This window comes from Coturnix japonica, chromosome 8, assembly GCF_001577835.2.
Source record: "Coturnix japonica isolate 7356 chromosome 8, Coturnix japonica 2.1, whole genome shotgun sequence".
Taxonomy (NCBI): domain Eukaryota; kingdom Metazoa; phylum Chordata; class Aves; order Galliformes; family Phasianidae; genus Coturnix; species Coturnix japonica.
The window spans coordinates 9,171,295-9,194,976 of NC_029523.1; the positions used below are offsets into that span (position 1 = coordinate 9,171,295).

Consider the following 23,682-nt stretch of genomic DNA (forward strand, 5'->3'; position numbering starts at 1 on the left):
TCCTTCAGAGATACAATTATATACATTCTAAGGATGGGATCAAGTTCAAGATCTTTCATTATTTTTTATATACAGCTAGATGAGTGCAATCAGAGGAACAAAACAGCATGAAGCACAAACCCACTGAGACATCTCAGAACAGCTCTAACATGCACCTAATTCATACATGGAAGGGATAAGATAAAGTCTTGTTACTATCAATTTATGCTGGAATCTACTAGTTTGAAAGTTATTGCCCTGAAAGTTATTGTGCACCTACCCTGGACAGTCAGTGGAACTCTAGCAAGAACAGATCCCATTAGATTCCTTGCTACACACTCATACTCAGATGTATCTTCCTTCTGTGCTGCAATAATATGCAGGGAGCCATTAGACAAGACAGTCACCCTGTCATTGCTCACAAGTGGATGACCTTGGCGAGACCATCTGATGGCTGGAGGGGGTTCTCCACTGGCCTGGCAGTTCAGCATTGCTGTAGCACCAGCTTCAACAGTGGTTGCTGCAGGCTCAATGGTGATGACTGGAGGACCTGAAAGAGAAAGGCTTTAGGCAACAGCACATGGGTACATTCTTCCATTATAGGAAGTATTAAATGTCTGGTCAGAAAAGGTAAAACAACCTAGTCTCTTTATTTTGACAAACTATTATCATTCATCTTCCACTGTCAAATGATAGAACATGCGAGTTAAATCAACACCAATAAGACCGTTTTTAATGTGTAGCAACCTGAGGGCCAAAATTAGGAAGACTGTGTCCCACTCCCACATTACACTTTAAAAAAACCTGCAGAAAGATGCAACTAACTATGTCCTGGGGCAACTGATATAAGGCACACATCCAGATTGCTTGAGTCTACTACCTCAACACCGAGTGATAAAATTTTACAGCCAGTAGCAAAAAAATCCAAAATATTATTTCTGCAAAACATAAAATATTAGCATTCATCTCACGTAACTTTCTCAATTTAAAGGTCAGGTGTAGTTTAATCCAGTTGTACATAAAACTGAGAGAAATGGGCCCTCTTCAGAAGATGATTCATCCCTGCCCTAAGTTGATTTCTAAGATGAATGAACTACATGTGCTCATCCTTCACGTGCTTTCCTTCCTTGACCTCAGTTGCCAACCTCACTACTAACAGTGAAAGATGAGATAAATGTTAACCTGAAGTATATTGAAGTGCCCGACCTTCAAAACCAACAGGAGCTGCAAATCCTGCAAAGGGAGATTACTACTCTCATTTAGTGGCATAAGGCTTATCGTTTAGTGCCTTACTTTGAAGGGTGAGCGTTAGACTGCGTTCCACCACACCAGCATCGTTGGTTGCCACACACTTGTAGCCACCAGCATCTTCGTTCTAAAGAACAAAAGGCAAATAATCATGTAACCTGTCCACGTGGATATAACAAGGGTTTCAGTTTTCTTTATGTGAGTGAATCTTCTGTAGTACAACATGGCATAAACTGGATTCTAAGAGGCACACTGTTAAATGTTAAGACTTTATCCAATATATTGCCATTATTAACAGATAACACTGTAAATAACTTCTACTGTAATTATTCCATTTTTTAATTTCCTTTGATTCAGATCAGACCTCTTTTTTTTTTTTTTCTTTCCCTAAATAACTGCAAAGAAGCTATTGCTTCTAACTCTATTATAAAATAAAGATTTACATGGATTTACAGCCAGGGGGCGTGGGAAAAAGGATCTTGTCATTCCTGTTGGATACTTGGATGTTACAAATTTGCACTTGCATAACATAATTGCTTTCCAGCTGATCTTAATGGGCAGAACCCAGGCTCTCTTAAAGGTCCAAAATAAAATTTCCATTTAACTGGGTGTCAAGATTTCATACGCCAAATAATGGTATGTAGATACAGACTTTCTGACAATTAAAGGAAGTGACAGTTCCCTGACTTTTGTTACAGTAATTTGAGTATGATTTTAGAGTGACTTAAAGGTAAAAATAAACTGTGTTCAGTATCCAGTCTCACTGTTTCAAAATGATATGATCTGGAACCCTGTATTTGTTAACTGCAGTGCCAAAACACATCACAACAGAACAGGAACTCACTACAGTGCCATAGATAGCAAGAGAACCATTGCTAAGATGTCGGATCCTCTTGCTAATCTGAACGCCCACTCCTTCTTTGCTCCACTGGATGGTTGGAGGTGGATCCCCTCTAACTTCACAGTTCAGCATAGCATTACCACCCAAGGGCTCAATTTGGCTAGGATGGTAATCCCCACTGAAGACCGGAGGCTCTGAAAAAAACAAGTGGTAGCAAACAAATAGCAGAAGGAAAATAAAATACCCTGAGTGGAATTGTTCAAAGAAATTGTTCATCCCTAACTTTAAGACTTACAAAATGTGAATTTCAATCTGTTTCTATTTTATTCCCATTCATCCAAAAAAAAAAAGGTACCAAATAATGTGACAAATGCAAAGACTGAGAGAAGAAGAGCAGCTGCATGGAGAAAGTGCTTTGGTGGACAAATAGCTTGATGTGAACCAGTAGTGTGTGCTCGCAGCCTGCAAGGCCAACTGTATCCCAAAATTATTTACTCAGAGGGTGGTGAGGCACTGCCGCAGGCTGCTTAGAGAAGTTTCCAGTGTCCCATTCAGGAGGTGTCAGACTGGATGGGGCCCCGCACAGTCTGAACTGCTGGGTGGCAACAAACACATGGCAGGGGGTTGGAACTATATGATCTTTGAGGTCCCACTCCACCCAAACTATTCTATGATTCTGTGATTCTCTGTTAATATGAACATGGCTGCAGGAATCTCTGACAGTGATCACAACTGCTGCTTTTTTATACATACCTTTGACATACACAAAACCAATAGCTCTGATGGAGCCAACTGTGTTTTCTGCTGTGCATGCATAGGTACCAGAGTCATCTTTAGATACACTTTCAATAACAAGTTCACTGTGTCCACTTACATCATCATACCGTGCTGAAGGGAGAACACACAGCAAAGGATTACTTCAATGATTTTAAACATATGCATCTGAATAGCTGATATTTCTTAAGACTGTTTTAAAGTGCTATTCAGCAGAAATGGCATTGTGCCATTTCATTTCTAAGACATCTCAGAATTGCACAGAAAAGTCACAGCTACATTTTCCCACATGTGCACAATCACAAAAGTTGTCCTACAGTTTCAAGCTTTATGCACCTGTATTCTTTGCACTGCTGAGACTTTCTTCATACTTAAGAGAAATAACTTTAATTGTTAGATGTTGAGTAAATGTCATCAAATACTGTGTGTTTTTAATGTGTTACCTTATTGGTTACAGAATAGGAACAATTTCTTAATTATCCTTCTTGCAGCTGTGTCTCAGGAGCAATTTAATCACATGACTGCATAATACTTAAAATATTTATTCTGTGCTCAATCACTGCCTGACAAGCTCATTATCTCTAGGATTTTTCCTCTCCTTATTCTAAATCAACTGCAGTTCTGTGAGAGGAAAAAATCTAGAGCAGAATGACCAGCAACATAGTATCTCCCACCTGGAATTATGTTATTGTTAAAAGTCCAAGATATTCTGGGCACGGGTACCCCAGTTGCTCTGCAAGTTAATCTAAGTTGTTCTCCTTTAGTCAAAGTTACATCTCCAGGCAGTTCAGTAAAAGCTGGGAGTACGTGAACAACGAGGGTGACAGTATGCGTGTCTTCTCCAGCAACATTCTTAGCAGTACAGGTGTAAGTGCCAGAATCTTCAGGCTGAAAGAAAAAGCGCTCGGGTAGCTGTATCTTACACAATGTTAGCACCTGTAATGGCAATGGAATATCAAAACATTTAAAAATAGCATTTGGTAGAAAGGTTCATCTGAACTCCTGCTTCCTCTGTTTTTGAAAGATGGCCTTATACTTGTTTTTCTCCATTCTGAGAAATTATCACTACATGTTTTTTTGCAGACGTTTTACTCAACAGTGGAAAATAAAACATTTATAATGACTTTAAAATATTAAGAACAAGAAGGCAAAAAAAGAGACTAATCCTTAAATTGGTGAAAATGAAGAGAAGTAGGGTTGCATCACATCCAAGCTAGTCAAGTCACATCTTACATTTAGTGAACTTACAACAACGTTGTCCAAAATGAGGTCTCCACCTGGCACAGCCTTGTATTTTCCCGCTATCTCTGCTAACAGTGTATTGTCCTTCTTCCAGTTTATTACTGGTGTTGGAATTCCATCTGCCACACAGGCCAGAACAGCACGGGAATCCTCCACGACCGTGTAATGTGCCTCCATACTGTGAATCTTGGGTGGAGCTGTAAAAATATGTATGCACTTAAATAAACATTTTTAAAGTTCCTTTTGTAAAAACATACAATATTGGATTGAAGAGACTTGAATCTTCTGTACTGTTTCTTGAATCCACCAATGACTTTCCATTAAGCATGCCACAGAGCATGTGAAATACATGCTATAAAGAAGAAATTGACTTAAAGGAAAGTAATGCTCTTCCTGAGTTTGACAAACTGTCTGATAGTACAAACCAATAAAATTCACAGATCAAATAGCCCTATTTTCCTGATCTTCTCCATTACATCCCAGCTCCTCACCCTCCACAGGTCCATACTGTCACAGTACACCTTGTGTACATATAGCCCTACTCACTCTGCACAACAAGTTCCATGCTGGAACTCCTGGACCCTGCCACGTTTGCAGCTATGCATGTGTATTGGCCCGTGTCACCAGGCTGCACAAACACAATCTGCAGTGCCCCAGTGCTAAGGATTCTTCTTCTCATGGATTCCGTTACTTGCTGGCCATCTTTATGCCAACTGATCTCTGGCCCAGGGTTGCCTTTGGCATCACAGTGTAGAGTGACAGATTGATCAACAGGAACAACATACTTCTTCGGGTGGGACTTGATGACAGGAGGGACTGAAAAAGGATTACAAAAATTTAGAGAAGATAGAGATGATGTAAGAAACATGGATTTCTCAATGAAAACAAGCCTAAAAGCATACATTGATCCTAAAGTAGACAACTAAAGGGAATAAACCTCCTGGGCTCTACTTCATGTCACATCACATAGGAAAGCATTAGGACCTGTTATGCTGCTTATATTTAGGTTTTGCAAACAGAAAACATGCATGAATTTATTGTCTATAAATCACTACAAGAGTTTAGAATTTGATTTACCTTGAACTTTCAGTTTGATTTTCCCCAGAGCAGTGCCGGCTGGATTTTGAGCAACACATGTGTAAGTGCCAGCATCTTCAACAGCTGATTCTGTAATCTGTAAGCTGCCATTGGGAAGAACCATGTAACTGTTTCCTGAAACAAATGTAAGCAAAGAATGGATTTCATTTTTTCTTTTTAAAAGAATGAAGTTGGACATTCACAAAACAGAGAGAAAGTTTCTGAGTTCCAGCAAATTGGGTTGAATTACAGACTGTAAGAGGATACCTGTTGACATTATATTGATACCCTCCTTTTGCCACATTATTATGGGTTGAGGTGTTCCCACTGCTTCACATGGTAACAGAACGGGATTGTTCACAACGACATCCAGCATCCCTGGCTGAATTTGGATAATGGGTGGTTCTGTGGAACACAATGAAAGGCAAAATGTCAACTGGTAAATGTTCAAGGCTAGAAAATACAGAAGACATTCTAAATTCTGCCATCCTTATAGAGAGCTCAGTGGAAGTGCTACTGACAGTCCAGTCTGTGCTCATCTTTACTCTGTGGCACAACCACATATTATGGAAGCAAAGTTTTCTTACAGAATGCATTTTCTTTTCCCACCTTACCCTGAACGTGAAGAGTTGTGTGCTTATGAGCAGAACCAGCTGTGTTCCGTGCCACACAGGTGTACCGACCTGCATGTGCTAACTGAACAGCAGGAATTTCAACAGCACCTGCAGCAGAAAGAGAGCGCATTATAGCACATGGCAGTACCCTGCATCCAAGGAGAATCTCCTGCAGCGCTCACCTTAAGAGGTCTATATTTTTATTCTAAATAAAGAAAAGGGTTTTTGTTGTTTGTTTGTTTTTGAGGAATTACTTGTATCTAATTAATTACTTCTAGATGTGCATAATCCATCCCTTTCTTTAGTTTTCTGTATCTGGACTCCAGCCTTGCACAGTACCTGAAGGGAGAATTCTGTAGCCATCTCCTCTGGGAAGTAATTTTATGCCATTTTTGGTCCAATGAACTGAAGGAACAGGAACCCCCGAGGCAGTGCAGGAAATTACTACTGGAGACAGCTTTGTTACCAAGAGATCTGTGGCTTCATCAGCTATGGACGGGGGAACTAAAAACAAAGATCAGTGTTGTTAGTCCATTTTCATTTGTTATGAATTCTAGAAAGAAACTCATCTTTCTTAGGAATACCAAAGACTTAAGGATATCATAAAGTAAACAAAGTCTCATCCTAGCACTGGTATATCCTAAAGAAATTCTAAGACCCATACACCTTTAACAGTGATATTCCCTCTACCTTGAACAGTGAGCTCAACTGCTCTTTGATCTTCTCCTGCATCATTTGACACAAAGCATTCATAGACAGCAGTGTCATCCAAAGTTGGAGAAATGATTACTAAGGAACCTGAAGACAGAAGTCTGAACAAAGAAAAAAGAAGAAAGTAAAAGCTAGTAAAATACTTCCTTTTCTCCTCAGGTAATCAGACAACAAATTGTGTTGGCTATATAAAATTACATTTCGGTATGGATAGTTGTTAAAGTGCCAAGTTAATCCCCATGAATTTTAAACCCACAGTGAAAAGAAAACATCCCTCACCTGTAAGTATTCTGGTTCTGGTCAAGACTAAGCAGATGCCCATTCTTTTTCCAGCTAACTACTGGCCTGGGGGTTCCAGTGGCTTCACAGGGCAGAGTGGTCTGCACATTTACAGTAACTGTAATATTAGTATGTCCAGAAGCAATATTTGGAGGAACTAAGGACAAACAAAGACTAATTATTCACAATAATTGCACACATGCTCACATACCTATATACAGAGCTGCGCTGCCTGTAAACATTTACTTAATTATTATAAATAGAGTAATTTGGTGGTAATGAACCTACTAAACATGAAGCATTGGATGTGTTGAGTCTTCCTATTTTCATATGGTGTGCACACAACCGGTAAAAAGGAAAAGATATTTTCTTTTTATAAATGTTTGCATTGTGTTCCTAAGGCTGTAAATTCCCATTTAAAAACAAGACAAAACAAAAACATACACAGTAACTGAAAAAGGGCAAAACTTCCAAGCATATCAGACTGAACAAGAAAAAATGATACAAAAGTACTTCAGATTTGAGAAAACGTATATTTATCTAAAACCAAAACTTTTACCAAGGACTTGCAGATCAATTTGTTTGTGCTCGGTGCCTGCTGCATTAGTTGCCATACACATGTATCTTCCTGTGTCAGTAACATGTACTGAGTGGATTTGTAGAGATCCATCCTCTAATATGGAATATCTGAAACAAAGCCACATTGTTTTTCCCCCACTACCCAACCAACAGAACCATTAGCTACCCTGACAGGACAGAAGACACAGGATGACATAGGTTGCACAAAAATGGTCTCAACACACGGTGTCTAATTTGGGCACATACAGTTTCCTCATTTACTGCACCTATCATGATTTCACTCTTTTCCAGCACATCTACTTTCCAGATAAGTTATAAAATCAAATTGGCACAGTGCTTCTATATACATGACGACAGATTTGCAGATGTCTAGAGCACCTTTTTTTATTTACATTAATTTAATCTAAAAACAACAACAACAAAAACAAAAAACAAACCAAAACAAAAAATTGTATATTTTATTTTTTCTTTGAAATACAATTGAATTCTTAAGCACTTGCTCGGTTCTAGAAAATGCCCAGCTATTTCCCCCTCCAAACAATCAGAAGACAGGAATCACTTATTGATGGTTAGGCCATATGTATTAAGTTTTATTATATCAGAAATTACAAAGGATACTCAAGGAGCTCTTTGTCTGGATGACATTGCTCAGCTTCATCATAAAAAATTCAGATATAAAAAAAGTAAATATCTCCCATATTTATTGTTCAAATTTCAAAAGCAACCAAAGGGTGAAATCCTTAGTACTGCTACATTTCCATAGAACAGCTTCTCCAAGCCACTATTTCTACCACTGGATTTTTCATATTTGGGTCTATTTGAAATGACAGTATTGACAGCAGTTCTGAGCTGTGAAACCAAAACTCATTTACAAGTCCTACATGTCTAATTATGCTTTCTGTACCTGGTGTATTCTTAAAAAACTGAGAAGAACTTATTTTGACTACAGGACAATACCTTGTGTTGTTTCCATTAAAAACAGCCCCATCTTTCCTCCATGCAATTCTGGGGGCTGGTACTCCTTTTGCAGTACAATCCAGAACAGCAGATGAGTTTAAATGGACAACAGTAGTCTGAGGGCCACTTTGGATTGTTGGAGCCTCTGTCAAGGGAAAATCCCAGATGCTATCAGAAAAAGAACTTTTAGGCCGCACTAACTGAAACAGGACACATGTAAGCAGATGCAGTAATGAAGAAACTTACAGTAGTAAGTTTCTTACCATTTTGTCTAGTACAAGGTATTTGCTACTATTCAAAATGAGATAAAAAACAAGAAGTCTGTCTTAAATGCATTGTAAATATCATTTTAGCTAGTAACTGCAAGGATTATCATATAGCTAAAATTGCCAAAGAGTTTATGACATTTAATTCAGCAAAATAAGACTGTGAAATTATATCCTTCCTGTAATTAAATTAAGGAGAAACAAGAATTTTAAGTGGACAGCAAATAACAGCCTTGGAGGGACTCAGTGTCATGCAAGTTTATATGACTGAGTTATTAATAGAACAGAAAACATTTATCTTTAGTGTGAGAACAGAATTGTTTCTCACCAGTCTACAGCTGAGAAAATAAACAGGTTTACACTGAAATTCAAGAAATACAACAGGCTTAGTGCAATGGAGGTCAGGAATTTGGATGCAAGGCCCTGGATATACAAGGCTCTCCAAACCCTATGTTCCTACCATCGCCTGCTTGTAGATTCAGAAAAGCCACAGTTTTCAAGTAGCTTGAAAAACTGGTGATGAAACCTGCAAGCCCACCGAGATACCAGTGAAATGCTTTAACAATTTGTATAAATGTGTCAAGGAGCATTTCTTAGTCTTGTATCTGCATGTCAGTCTGGACATATTCTGCCTCTGAACCAGGATCACAGAATCGCAGGGGTTGGAAAGGACCTCAAGAGATCAAGCCCAACCCTCTTGCTAAAGTAGAATGCGTAGCAGGAACATAATGAGCCAAAGAGGGAGCTGTAGTGGGTCTACAGCTGGTCCCCCAGTGAGGGGGACAGTTGTGAACTGGGATGGCGACACACATGAGGTAACTAACACACCTGGTCCCATAGCTCAGATACAGCCTATGTGGCCAGCGCTTGGTTAAAAAACAGACTTCTAATGCTTCCTTCCCATTTAAGCCCCAGCAGAAATACCATGCAAAGAGCAGAATGCACAAGAATGAATCCATGATTTTACCATGTACTGCCAGCATGAACTCCCTGGTCATTTTTCCTGCAATATTACTTGCCACACACGTATAGTTTGCTGTATCACCGAGGTCAGCATTATTGATTTGCATGTATCGCCCACTGGATAGGATTCGAATTCGAGGAGTTCCCTAAAGGGAGAGAGAGAGAGAGAGAGTCAGTTGGATTTAATTTTACTGTTGTTCTCTTTCTAAAGATTGAGCTTTTTTTTTTTTTTTTTTTTTTTTTTGGTGCAGAGTAAGAGCAGCTATGAAAGATGGCCAAGGTTAACTCAGGGGACAGAATTAACTGTTAGCTTAGCTGTGAAGACAAAAGGATAAACCAAGTTCTAAGAGTTACCATTGCTTAGTGGCTCCAACTTGAAAACCCTTCTGGCACTTCTGCTCAATAAGATAGCATTTAGGGTTACTTTGCCAAAAGGGTTTTCAGGGTTTTTATAGAAAAGGGATAACAAATAGCAAATTTCCCCCAAATCTATGCATGATACAAGGAGGAAAAACACCAGTTTCTCTACAGTGTTCTTTTAATTTTATAGTCTTAACCAGACAGGATACAGCATAAAACTTGCCTAAGTTTACTAGATAGCATTTTTGGATTGAAGAGCATGACTCTTTTAAGTACTAGAATGACGCTAGAGCAGCTGTTCAGTAGTCAATTTGAAATCAAAGCTTTTTTTTTTTGCTTTTTTTTTCTTTTTTAACCATAACTAGACTGGATCAGAACTGAATGAACAACTGACAGTGCACCAAATACACTGGGTTTTAACCAGACTGGGTTAAAAAGACAGTTTAAAAAAAAAGAAAATGAAGAAACAAACAAACAAACATGAACATTGGATAACTTTCAAAGCTGACATTCCCATCTGCTCTTTGGCTTGGAGACCTGCAGACAGCAACCACCACATAGAAGTAAAATATCTCCAGTTCTGCACTGCTTTGCACTATCATCCAAGTGCTCTGGTCTCACACCAGGCACCAGCACAGATGTACTATCACCAGCAGTGTTGGTCTCACAGGTGAAATGATACAAACACAAGTTCAGCAATTCTTTTAGTGTCTAGATAAAGATAGATTAGGTCAAGACACTACTTATTTTAGTAACACTCAATGTAAATTTTAAAATCAATGAAGAGTGCAAGGACTATGACCACCAAAGCTATTCCAAGCTAGATCTTTCTAGAGTTCTGTTAGAGCAGGCAATGGTGCTGCACAACTATGCTACTGAACACAGCCAGGTTCTTGTGTTGACATCAGATCAGAAAAAAAAACAAACCAAAAAACAGGAGGAAAGACACTCTTCATTACAAGGCTATTTCAAAAAGCAGTGATAACTTAAATTGAAGCAACGTAGTCTGGAAACTTGACTACCTCCAATCAGATTTTGTTTCTGTGAAACCTCACTGTTTCCAAGGTAAGGGGTATCCCATGCCATATAAGCACCTTTCTTCCCATATCCAGGGACAATTCTTTCCCAGATGCTTACTAACAGTAGGTTATTACACTTCTTTGAGGTTAAGAAAACAGTAAAGCATTCAAGGAGGACACTAATGCTTTCCTGATATTTGGAGTATCATATTTATACAAGCTCAGCTGAAGGAAGGAATGGATGGTAGTTAACAAAATAAAACTACATTTGCTACACAAAGTACACCTGGTAAATTAGGAGGCCCACATCTGGACAAAATTTATAACAGCATTACTTTCAAGAATACTGTCAGAGAAGAGCCCATTGTACAAACAGAATGCCTTTACACTGTTATAAAACAAAAGGTAGGAAATCAGTCCAATTGCATAACCAAGATGCCTCAGTCCTCACAAATGGACACAAATCTCTGAAGCGACAGATCTAATATTACGTAAGTTAAACCCCAGGTGTTCAGCTAAACATCTAGGTCTACTACATCTAGTGCTGCTACACCACTTTATTTCTGGTATTTCTAAAAGTGATTCCTTTTCACAATTTATTTTAGTGAAGATGTAGAATTTAAAAAAACAAACAAACTTCAAGTGCTGCTTACAACACTATAGCTTTTCAAGAAAGACTGAGGTAGAAGTATTCATGTTTAACTTCCAGGCCTTGTTTGAACTTGCATACACAAAAAAAAAGTCTGTACCCAGCAATCAAGGGAAGAGCACATCTCTTACACTTGTCTAGTTTTTATACGATATGCAAGGTAACATTATTCCCCAGCAGCATTTATTAAGATATAATTGCTCACCTTATTCTCATTTCTTCCATAAATATTTAATTGTTCTAAGTTTACAATAGTGGAAGAGTCTGAGGAACGGGCTCTCACAGGTACTGCACAGAAGCAGGCTTTTGAATAAAGACTACTGATGGACTACAACTATGGGAGACATACGAGTTACATATTATGAATTAAGAAGAATTTTCTCCTTATTCATAAATTAAGACCGACAGAGGGAAAATTACGTTGAATTAATAACTGAATTTAAATTGAGCTGTTGGAAAGAATCTGTTTCCTGAGTGATCCTAAGGAAAATGATAAATAATTAAAAAACAAAACAAACAAACAAAAAAACCCACCACCTTTCTGCTGAAACTGTGCTAATCTTGCTAGTTTTCTTTCAGCCACCAAGGACTCTATGCCTTGTATGACAGTACTTTGAAGTATGAGCGAAAGAGATGCATTTGATACAAAACTGTGTTGGTTGGTAACACATTCTGCTTTTCTTGTTTTCCTTTTTTTTTTTTTTTCCTCCAACATAAAGAATTGTAATTCCCTCCTAAATGCGACTAGAATATGAGGATGCATAGTATACCCAAAGGAAACATATAATGTAGTCTTTTCTCAGCTACCTTTCCTGGGAAGCCATTCAGGAAGTATACCGAAGGCTTCTAGGATTGTTCAGAGGATCCAGGAGGAGCAAGAGATCCCCCTAAAGGAAGAAAGAACAAGTAACAGTGGGATGGCCACTTCACATGCTTACTAGCTTCAGGTACTCATTTAAGACTAACTGTATTTGTATTGGGGTAACTCAGCTAGAATTTGAGGAACTGTAACTTGACTGCACTGGAGGGGCAAGTGAGTAGAGTAAGAAACCTCAAGCACTGTGTGTAAAAAACAAAAGGAGCAACAGATTAATACAAATAGTGTAACCGCTAATACCTCTAGAAGTTTCCCATTTTTAAGCCATGAGATTGTCGGAGGTGGTACAGCATCTGACTTGCATTCCAGTATAACTTGCCTGTTCCGCAATACAGTGAGGTTCTGCAGGCCACTGGTACCAGAAATATTAGGAGGAACTGTTAGAAAAAGTAAGGAAAATAAACACCATGGTTTTGAGCTATCATTAAAACCATACTTTAAAAAATCATTTTACTTCTCAATATTTAAAACAAAGGAAAAGCTACAGTGCCACAATTTAGTACTACTTTACAATATCTTACACTTGCTTAACTGGTGAAACTGTCTCTTAAGTCACATACTGAAAATTACTGCAACAGAAATTAAAATCAATTCTCAGCAAGGACATTAACATCAAAGCCAGACAGAGCAGAGACCACAGAAGTTCCACAAACTCTTCATGAAACATGGCGGTTACAACCCTCAAGAAGAAACCTGAAGCATACTGTAGAACTCCAGAAGTTCTCTTTATACTGCCTTTACTGACATTACATTTAATGTATTCTAAATATATATACACTTTTCTACTGAAGTAGTAAGATCTTAGGTATCAGTATACTTTATACTTTTTTGTAAGTACAATAAATTCATTTCAGCTGAACAAAGATGCAGAACACAAATATCTATAACCTATTCACAATAGGAGGTGTGAACTGCATTAGGTGGAATTTTCCCTTTTTAATGCATGTCAATGGAGTTGACCTTATTCAGAAATGTTAATTACCATATAGTATAATATAATTTTCTTAAAACACGTAATTAAAGAAGTAAGCTGTTAAATGTGATACACTACATCTTTGTAGTTTACAGTTTAATTTAGGAAATAAATATTCCTCAAACTTACCATGCACTCTTACTAAATATTCCTTATCATCATCCCCTGCTGGGCTAAATGCCACGCATGTGTATCGTCCTGCATCCTCAACCTGGAAACACATGGAAACTTTCAGTAAGAGTTCCAGCATACGGGAACAATTCAGGAAAGCAGTAAAATACAAACACTGAAGCAACAGTAACAGTTAAAAGTAAAGACAACAGATAAGGAAAACCTGAGAATAAACGAGAAAAGTTCTAAGAATCACAAAACTGACTCCTTGGGTTTGGCCTGGGAGGGACTTTAAAACCCATTCAGTTCCAACTCCCTGCTGTGGGCTGGAGCATTGTTCTGGGAAACTTTCACCTCTTACCACCATAGTATTATGCAGACATGACTTAGGAGTGGAAAGACTATAATCTCTGAGGATAATGCACTTCCAGCAAATTCATCTTCTCTGTGATAACTTTCTGCAACACACAATCCATAAACATGGAAGTTGCTATAGGTACCCATCTATGCAAGAGTAAATTCTGGGTAGTAAGGAAGCCTTTTTATTCACACATCAATAGTCCAAATGTTATAGCATAATATTATGCTTTTTCTTTCCTGTAAGCTTCTTATTACAAAGACAAGAAGCATTTACTTGACAAACAAAACTAGCCACAGATTGTCCATCATCCTGAGCCACATCCCCTTTGTAGTTGGTGACATCCAGTCTGGATATAGTAATTCTGTACATATTATTTTTCCATGGGCCTTTTTATTCTCTGAAAGAATCTGAAAACGTTTGTATCATCTTTAGTTATTTTTAACTTTCACACAGATTACAGCAAAGACAGTTTTTTTTTTCTTTTTTTCTCTGCAATCTAAGGCTTATGCATGTGAAAAGCAAATGGATATCAGGCAAATCTGAGGTAGTAGAAAGAGGAGAAACACTGAGGAGGAACTATCAAATAACAAAATGTCATGGTTTTGTAATGTTGCTGTCAATATTCCACATCATAACATCATGTGCAGTATGGATCATTAAAAGGTTCATACTCCAGTTCCGTGGAATAACAACATCCTAAATACTCAGCTCTCAGAAGAAAACTACGAATCCCAGAAGACTTTACAGTCAGAGATAAGTCATGGGAGGAGGACCTATATAATCTCACTCCCAGGCTGGAGCTCTCTCTCTCAGACTCTGGGAGAGTGGGAAGCATTCCAGCCGTGTCGCCTAGAGTTCACAGTAGGCCTCTCAGTATTCAGGGACTCTCTCTATTTTGTTCGATTTATTAGCCTCATATTGTACTATATTGTGTTATCTTGTATTCCGGTATCGTATTTAGTAAAATAAGTCTTTTCTCCTTAGTTTGCCGCCGCTGTTCTCTTTTCCCATTCCCCTTTTCCCTTCCCATTTGGGCTGGGGCCACTACGGGGCGGCTATCCCCTGTGATGAGCACAGGTAGATCTAGGTAACCCATGACACAAAAGAAAAGCAAGTAACAAAGCAAGTAAGAGTAACAAGGGTCAAACAGGCAGGAAATGAACATAAATAGGCTGCAAATGCACATTATAATATATACATAATTAGATTTTAACAGATATGTAAGATAACATAATACATTATGTAATTGTACAATAGATTATAGATAAAACCAGAAATAAACACAAAAAAGGCACAAGTCTCTAGCCTTGATTGTTCAGCTTTCTAAGAAGAAAGATAAACAAATAAAGAAGTTTCGGAACTCTAAAATGAACTTGAATAATGCTCAGAAGAGGCAGAAATGCTAGGTCACTCAACCCATAGTACTACAACTTTTTCTGAATAAAAAAATTCAAGGCAAGGCTTGAGAAGTGCATCCTCTAACTGCACATGCACAAGAGCTTTATAGAAGGTTTCAGGACCTCTGTTAGGATGGTCCTACCAGCAGGCAATTCTGGATGCTGCTCTAGAGTTAGCAATTTGAGACTACTTTGATAAAGTTGTTTCACCTGAGCACTAGTTATTCGAAGCCCTTCTCTTATGACATGAATGTTGTTATTCTGCAGAAGCAGGCGCCCATCCTTCATCCATGAGATTTTGGGGATTGGAATGCCAGTAGAGATGCAAAGAAGCTCAAGGGGGTTGTTGACAATCACAGAGAGCTCTTCCAGTTGATCTGAACCATTGATTTGAGGTGGTTCTATGGAAGGAAAATAAATCAAACCTAACCCACAGACCTGTAGTTGGTTTGTTGAATTAGTCTGCACTAGTACTATTTCTGGCTGTTACTAGTACTATTTCTGGCTACTACTCATGGGATTTCCATCTGTATCTTTCTAGTAACCTGCATATTATGTGAAATTGAATTAGAAGTTAGAAGTTGCTTTAATAATCTCAGGTAAAAATCTTTATTACACAGTATCAGTGAAGATTTTTATTAGCCCTTTTGCTGTTGTACATTCAGTTACACCTTTAGCTTTGCTATCAACTTGTCAAGCAGAATTTCTACCACCCAAAGCTGTATATTTAATCAGATTACTTTCTACATCGGTTTACTATTAATTAGCATTTCTGGTACTTCTGAAATCTTGGGTAAAAATACATATTAGTTTACATGTTAGTTATTTTCCATTTCCTTCCTTGACTTCTTTCACACAAAAAATGTTTCCTGAAAATACTTTACCCCTTGAGATTTTAAAATAGTAGATACATGTCTACTGCCCACATTTTGTTCAACTGACAGGTAAACACTTACCCAACACTTTTAGGGAAAAGTGCTTGCTGACATCTCCTGCTTTATTGGATGCTATACAGGTGTATTTGCCTATGTCACCAATCTCTGCTTTTACAAAATGAAGAACCATTCCTTGGTTACTTATAGTCTGGTGAGCTCCAAGGTTCAATGGATGTCCATTTTTAAACCAAGAGACAGCAGGGGCAGGAGTGCCATCAGTAAAACACTTTAGTGAAGCTGTACTGCCTTTTACTACAGTCACTTCCTCTGTTCCTCTTGCATTATCCAGGCTTGGTGGTACTGAAGAGAAACAAAGATCTGATTCACACAGAGAATGCAATAATAAAGATGACCAGCATGCAGCTTCCTTTCTGCATCTCCTCACACCTCGTAAGTTTATGTTGAGTGAGTCAAAATTCACTTCAGGATTATACGTGATCAGTCATTCTAAAAAACAAACAAACAAACAAACACCACCACCAACAAAAAAAACAACCCAACATGCTATGGGTGGCATTTCAAATAAGGACTCTTCCAGGGTTGAAACAATCTCCATTAAAAACATATCTATACATTAGAAAGTAGATGTTTTTCTATTTAAGTCTGATATACTTTCATGGAGATCTACAACTTTGCGTTACTGTGAAAGAAAACTGAAGAACTGAGTAATAGATCCTTTAAATTGAGCATTTCAGAGAAACTCACCAAAAATTTGAAGGTTATAATGCTTGTTGTCCACTCCAGCTCTGCTAGATGCTACACAAGTGTACACACCAGCATCAGATATTTGGACTCGGAAAAGCCTAAGGAGAAAAATCAACTAAATTCAGCTGTAAATGGAATAAAGTATACACCATTATTACAGCATAGTTCTAGTCAAATCTCACTCTTGCTTCCAACAAATGCTATCAGATATGCTGATACAGCAAAAGACCCAGGCAGCTTATTTAAAATAAGTGAGAACCAACCTCAGGATTTGCCCAGCTGACAGTAGCCTGATCCGGGAGGAGACAGACAGAGGAAGGCCATTCTTTAGCCAGTTTATCTGTGGAGAGGGTGTTCCAGTAGCAGAACATCCAATATTTATGGAGGTGTCCAAAAGGGCAGTGAGGTCCTCTGGTTCACTTTTATTGTTGGTTATTGTTGGAGGAACTGCAATTTGTAAATGTTGAAAAGGAGGATGTTAAGACTGGCTTTTAAAAATCACTCCACATATGCATTCTTGCCATGCTTGAAAGCCTAAGAAATGCTGCACTTAGTATCCCATAGGCATTCAAATCAGAAAAGACTCCCTTATTTTTTTTTAAACAGTAAAACCTCTAACAATAATAAGAAGCAGCAATAAGTAGTAATTGCCACGATTAAAACCAGATATATAGTCGAATGATAATAGCACTCCCTTTCATTTGCTTGTTCAGGCTGTAGCAAAAGAGACCTTTGGTCTCAGAACCTGAAGCTCATGAGGAAAAAAAAAATTAGGAGGGAGCAAGTGGTCAAGCATTAGAGGGGATCAGCTGAACCTCTTAAGAGCCAAATACAAGTTTACAGTTTGCTGCTTAATATGTTTACTTCAATACATCTTCAATACAGTGAAAGCTAGAATTGTGCGGGAAGAAAGGTAATGTATTAACTTCAGGACATATAAAATGATAATTTTCAAATACAGAAAACTTTAAAGTGACTGGTTAAATAATCTGAAAGTTAACCCTAACATAACACCAGTTTTGGCTGTTCCTTTGCTTGGTTTTGTAGTGTAAAAGTCTTTTGCCCTGGGAGCAAGAAAGGACTCACTATACAAATTCTCAAGCACATAAAGCTTTGCATTCTAGTTGTCTTGGGGTCCCATCACATACCATGACAGCTGTAAAGATAGAAGAGAACTTAAGCTAATTATTGCTTGAGCCTCAGCCAATAAAAACGAATCAAAACAGCTCCCAGTACTGTATAGTGCCTTTCTGTCCCCAAAAGATCCAGTGGGGGCGGTTTGTTGTTTTTTAATTTTTTTTTTAGTATTATTATATTGGAGGTCATATCTTGCTGCTCTGGCTAAACTCATATTTCAATTGATTCTGAGTCTCAGTGTACAACTAGGACTGACACTAACTTTCATGCTAGTCATAGTACTTAGAATCATAGAATGGCCTAGGTTGAAAAAGACCACAACGATCATCCCCCCTGCTATGTGCAGGGTCACCAACCACTAGACCAGGAACACATTTTGCCTCAAAATAAATAAAACATCCATACAGTCCAAGGGTAAAGAATAACTATGTTGTCCTCTGTATATCTTTCTGTGTACAAAGAATTTCATCCCAAATGATATCATTTTTCTTTAAAACTCTTAACAGGCAATTTTTCAGGATAGAGGAGAGCATAAACAATTAGTTTCCTGCCATATTACTTTGACAAGAATTAATGCTGATTAACTGATAAACAAAAAAAAAAGCAGTATGATGGTAAATGAGTCTCAAGAGCATCTCTACAAGAAAAATAAAAATCACCGCAAGCAGAATTCTTCTACTGTGAAATACACCAAAGGAACTCATTTCTGTTTGTCTCAAAACATACCTAACAGTAACTTTAATATTTCATCATTTGCAAAAAAATCCTGTGTAATATACTGTGCTATGTACAGTACATGAAATTGTAAACAAACACATGTAATATTACAGTGAAAACAGGCATTCTCATAGTTTCATAGTCTCATAGTTTCGTGCGGGTTGGAAGGGACCTTAGAGATCATTGAGTCCAGCCATTCATTTCTTGGCCCTCTCTTGGGAGTGCTTACAAAAATAGGACTATGAACTAAATTTCAGTTTTGTAACTGTGAAAACTCACCATATACAATCAAGCTGAAAATTTGCTCCTCTTCTCCTGCAGGATTGGTAGCCACACAAGTGTATTTTCCTGTATCAGAAGTAAGAGCTCTGAAGATATTTAATGTGCTGCCATCTGGAGCTACACTACAAGGAAGGTAATAAAACACTGAGTTTGTTTATGTATTACTATGATTAGGCAAAATAAGCAGTCAATTTCATACGTTTAAGTCGACTCCCTTGATTTTCCTGGGAGTTCCTCTACAAAACCACTATTTTTTTTGAAAACTATTATTATTAGAGATAGGCAGGAAGTTTATCTTAGATACATCCTATTCAACCATCCAAAATTTAATTCCAAACAGACTTTTGAAGAACTCATAATGAAAAGCATCAAGGTCTTTCTTCTCTAAAGGAACTTATCAAAGCTTACAGACCTTTATAAAATTCTATTAATCTGATGAACTTGTGGGAACTTATTAAATGAGAAAGATACCGATATTGTGTATTTCTTAGTACCATAAAAAATAGATGATAAACTAAACTGGCAGATGATGTTCTTAATCTAGCTAGCTCATGACTTAAGCTCTCTTTACACTCCCTTTTTACAGTGTGAAAAAAAAATAAAACTTCTACATTTCCCTTTACAACCTTCAAGTTTTAAATTCTACAAGAAGAGAATTCAATGCCTACTGATTTTTTTACTTGCCTTATTCTTTTTAAGTCGTCACTGGCAACTGTTTTTCCATCTTTAAGCCACTGTACAATAGGTGTTGGCTCTCCAGTAGCGTTGCATACCAGCTGGATGCCTTCTCCCAAGAGGACACCAACCTCACTAGACATTTCAGAACCAACAATACTAGGAGGAACTAAGAATATAGGATGGAGGGAAGAGAAGAGTGATCAGCAAGAGTAATCTAAGCTATAAAAAGTTGCACTGCAGTAGCTTGGAAGTACTAGAACTTATTGTTTCTTCAACACAAAGTACAATATTTTCTAGAGAAGGTTTTGTGAAGATAAATTTAAAGCCAATTTCATCATTCCTAAAAGTCAATAATTTACAAAATTACAAAAAAGAAATATATTTACCATTATATGAAATATCCAGATACCTGCTCATACAAGAATCGCTAACATACATTAATGTAAGGACAAAATCCCAATTCACTAAATATCACAACACACTGTAAAAATTAAATGCCTGTTTAACTCCTGAGCATATGCTTTGTACACAGTCTAATGCTTTATTGCATGAGGACTGCTACCTTGCCCTTAACAACCACATACTTACTCCATCCTAACCAGCAACTATTTTAGTCAGTTCTCCTACAGAAAGGCAGTTGTGTTATCTGTCAAGTAAAGACTAGTCCCACTAGTATGTTTTGAACATTTAAAGCAACTTAAATTTGAACAAACAAGCAAGTTAATATTCAATTCCTAAACTGGGGATAAATGGGCAGGCAAGCTGGGACACACAAAAGCCAATATCTCCAGAGAACAACTGTGACACTGAACTTAGTTCTGTTTGGCCTATGATCACTGCCTGTGAGCAGTCATATTTGGACCTGGTGACAAACTCAGCTCACAGTTCCTGCTTCTCTTCCTCAACCAGTGAGAATGCTAGCAATGGAAGGCACCGAGGCAGAAAGTTGTAGATGATGTACAAGAACTGTCTTTAGTCAAATTAATGGAGATGAGTCATCAGGAACAAAGGAAAGCAAAGGTGTATGATGGCTGCTGATGCAAGCAGCCTATCCCTGAGGGATAAGAGGGTATTAGCTGAAGAATTAGCGGGACTCATTGACAGGTCTTTAAACTAGGAACGAAGGGGGAAGGGGGCAAAATAAGGGCTACTGGGGCTGAACGGTTCATTCAAGGGATTGTACCAAACTCCGTGGGCAATGATGGCAGAGTGCAAAAGGAGGGAGTAGGGCAGGGGATGCTGGGGATGCTGCTGTTCTAGCGGATCCTGGATTGCTTATGAAGGTGGTGAGACGGACAGCCCAGCTGAAGTGCCTTTATAATAATGCACAGAGCCTGAGTAACAAGCAGGAGGAACTGGAAACTGTGATGCACTCTGAAAATTATGACATTGTTGCTATCACAGAAACATGGTGGGATGACTCCCACAGTTGGGATACTGCAATCAACGGCTATAGACTATTTAGGAGAGACAGGCGAGGTAGGAAGGGTGGGGGAGTCGCTCTCTATGTCAGAGATTGGATAAACTGTGAGGAGCTCCCCATGAGAAACAGTCAAGAACAGGTTGAGAGCCTGTGGGTTAGGATTAGAGATGGGACTAATAAAGGTCAGCTGGTATTCGGGGTATACTACAGGCCACCTGATCAAGGGGAGGCTGCTGATGAGGCTTTCTTGCTCCAGATACGTGAGGCGTCTGTCTCACGGGCTCTTGTCCTGGTGTGGGACTTCAACCATCCAGACATTTGTTGGAAAAACCACACGGCGAGCTGCAAGAGCTCCAAAAGGCTCTTGGAATCCATTGATGATAGCTTTCTGGTTCAGGTATTGGACAGACCGACCAGAGGTGAAGCGCTGCTGGACCTGCTGCTCACCAACGCTGAGGAGATCATCAAAGGCTTCAAGGTTGGAGGATGCCTGGGCTCCAGCGACCATGCCCTGGTTGAGTTTGTGATCTCAAGCCATGTAGGCCTGGCAAAGAGCAGGACCAGGATGCTGAACTTTAGAAGAGCAGACTTCAAGCTACTCAAAGGAATGCTGGCCAATATCCCCCGGCGTGCTGCCCTCAAAGACAAGGACGCTGAGGAGAGCTGGCTGCTATTCAAGGATGCCCTCCTGGCAGCACAAGAGGTCTCCATTCCCCTGATTAAGAAAGTGGGCAGGAGAGGTAGAAAACCGGCATGGCTCAGCAAGGACCTGCTAAGAGAACTGAGGGTGAAGAAAGGGGTGTAATCAATCTCTTGGAAAACAAGAGGCGTGTTCACATTAGCGAAGAATATAGTGGATCCGTCCGGGACTGCAGACGGTTCCGGGATCAGGAAAGCCGCAAGGGGCGCAGGCAGACTGAAAACTTCGAGGGACGTGAAAAACAATAGAAAACCTTTCTACAGGACATTGTCCAGACAGAGACAGCCAAAACGGGCGTACCATACTCTGGAAATTTAAAAGGAAAAGAGAAATTGCGCTTCAACAGATCGAAGAGAAAAGCTGAAGTGGCTGAATGAGTCATCACTGGTGGGCCCAGAGATTATCTAGTCTTTTTCATCCCATAAGTCTTGCACCCCCATAAAACCTCTATCTGGGACCAAGTGAGGAAATCCCTCCCCACTGTAAGGGCTAGAGCAAGTCCGAGAGGGCCCCTCCATGTAGACTGATAGAGCATATAATCTTATGAGGCCATGATGGCAGTGTATCCCGAGAGGTTCACTGAAGGAGCTGAGCTGAGTGGTTCGCGTTGAGCCGTCTCTCGCATTCATATTTCGAGAAGTCAGTGGCTGTCAGGTTGAGTCACCGGCATGATGAAGGAAGGTCACGATCACTCCCATTTACCTAAGAAGGAGCGAGGACGACACGCGGGTAACTACAGCGGTGGTCTCACCTCCGGCTGACCTGGGAAAAATTATGGGGAACAGATCCTCCTGACAAACACTATGCTTGATCACATAAAGAACGAGCACTGAGATCTACGGACAGGCCAAATGCATGGCCTGTCACCAGGGAAGGTCATGCTTAACTAATCTTGGGGCCTCTATGATGATTGACGGCGTTGAGTAAAATGAAGGGGAAGCGGGACCGATGTCAATTTACCTGACCCTGATGCAAGCCTTTAAACATGCCCCCCATCACATTCCTCATCTCCAACATTGTGAGAGGAAGTGGATTTGAATGTGTGGACACTAGATGGTACTAAGCAATTGTTGAAAGGGCCACGGACAGAGCGGTTGAGTGGTTCAATGCCTCTTATGATTCCAGGTGCGAGCCTAACGAGCCAGTTGATCCCTCAAGGGTACTGGCTGGGACCGGTTGCTCCCTTTAACCATCTTTAAAAATACATCGAGAGGAAATTGGTAGTGCACCCCTCCAGCAAGTTTGCCTGATGACACTCAAGCTGAGTGCGTGCCTAGTCGATACGGTGAGGGAACGATGCCACTTCAGAGGAAACCTTTGACAGGTCTGAGAAAAAGCTTGGCTCGGACATGTGAACCTTAATGAGGCTCAACCACGGCAAAGTGCAAGTTTTGCACTCCTGGCCGGAAGAACCCCTAGGCACGCTTCGGCTCGGAGGAGTTGTCCCTTGAGAGAGCTCGTGCAGAGAGCAAGACCCTTAGGTTTCCTATAATCATCTCGAGCCACAACGACTCTTTACACTATGACGCCAAGCAGATCCTTCTGGCAAACCGCGAGAAGCAGAAGGATCCATGGGCTCCGTCCAGTCGTAAGCAGCTGCTCAGCAAGGGATAGGGAGGTATTGTCCCCTCTTCTACTCTGCTCTTGTGATGCTCACATGTGAGTACCTGTTTCGCCAGTGCTGTGGAGCCCTCAGTACAAAAAAACATGAGAGAGTTTTGTGATGGTCCAGAAGAGGCCACAAGATGATCAGGCGGCTGAGATAGCCTCCCCTAATAGGAAGCTGACGGGAGTTGTTGTTTCAGCCTAGAGAAGGTAAGATTGGCGG

The 23,682-nt window shown here is 39.4% G+C and overlaps 1 protein-coding gene across 10 annotated transcripts in view; it reads right to left on the reverse strand.

Annotated features, from left to right (window-relative positions):
* HMCN1 (hemicentin 1) overlaps nucleotides 1–23,682 on the reverse strand; it is a 185,413-nt gene that overhangs the window by 23,614 nt on the left and 138,117 nt on the right. For 9 of the 10 annotated variants that reach the window (XM_015869879.2, XM_015869881.2, XM_015869884.2 and 6 more), the window contains 24 exons: nucleotides 19,738–19,899; nucleotides 19,051–19,175; nucleotides 17,181–17,364; nucleotides 16,918–17,015; nucleotides 16,234–16,512; nucleotides 15,488–15,678; nucleotides 13,538–13,619; nucleotides 12,676–12,812; nucleotides 9,535–9,676; nucleotides 8,302–8,446; nucleotides 7,325–7,452; nucleotides 6,766–6,922; nucleotides 6,466–6,587; nucleotides 6,115–6,279; nucleotides 5,776–5,883; nucleotides 5,429–5,566; nucleotides 5,162–5,296; nucleotides 4,631–4,900; nucleotides 4,091–4,281; nucleotides 3,517–3,778; nucleotides 2,822–2,956; nucleotides 2,072–2,262; nucleotides 1,273–1,354; nucleotides 260–529 (listed from right to left, as the gene is read on the reverse strand). In XM_015869879.2, the coding sequence (XP_015725365.1) occupies nucleotides 260–529; nucleotides 1,273–1,354; nucleotides 2,072–2,262; nucleotides 2,822–2,956; nucleotides 3,517–3,778; nucleotides 4,091–4,281; nucleotides 4,631–4,900; nucleotides 5,162–5,296; nucleotides 5,429–5,566; nucleotides 5,776–5,883; nucleotides 6,115–6,279; nucleotides 6,466–6,587; nucleotides 6,766–6,922; nucleotides 7,325–7,452; nucleotides 8,302–8,446; nucleotides 9,535–9,676; nucleotides 12,676–12,812; nucleotides 13,538–13,619; nucleotides 15,488–15,678; nucleotides 16,234–16,512; nucleotides 16,918–17,015; nucleotides 17,181–17,364; nucleotides 19,051–19,175; nucleotides 19,738–19,899 (3,899 nt within the window). The remainder of the gene's footprint in view (nucleotides 1–259; nucleotides 530–1,272; nucleotides 1,355–2,071; nucleotides 2,263–2,821; nucleotides 2,957–3,516; nucleotides 3,779–4,090; nucleotides 4,282–4,630; nucleotides 4,901–5,161; nucleotides 5,297–5,428; nucleotides 5,567–5,775; nucleotides 5,884–6,114; nucleotides 6,280–6,465; nucleotides 6,588–6,765; nucleotides 6,923–7,324; nucleotides 7,453–8,301; nucleotides 8,447–9,534; nucleotides 9,677–12,675; nucleotides 12,813–13,537; nucleotides 13,620–15,487; nucleotides 15,679–16,233; nucleotides 16,513–16,917; nucleotides 17,016–17,180; nucleotides 17,365–19,050; nucleotides 19,176–19,737; nucleotides 19,900–23,682) is intronic. The other variant, XM_015869880.2, reaches the window with a different exon arrangement.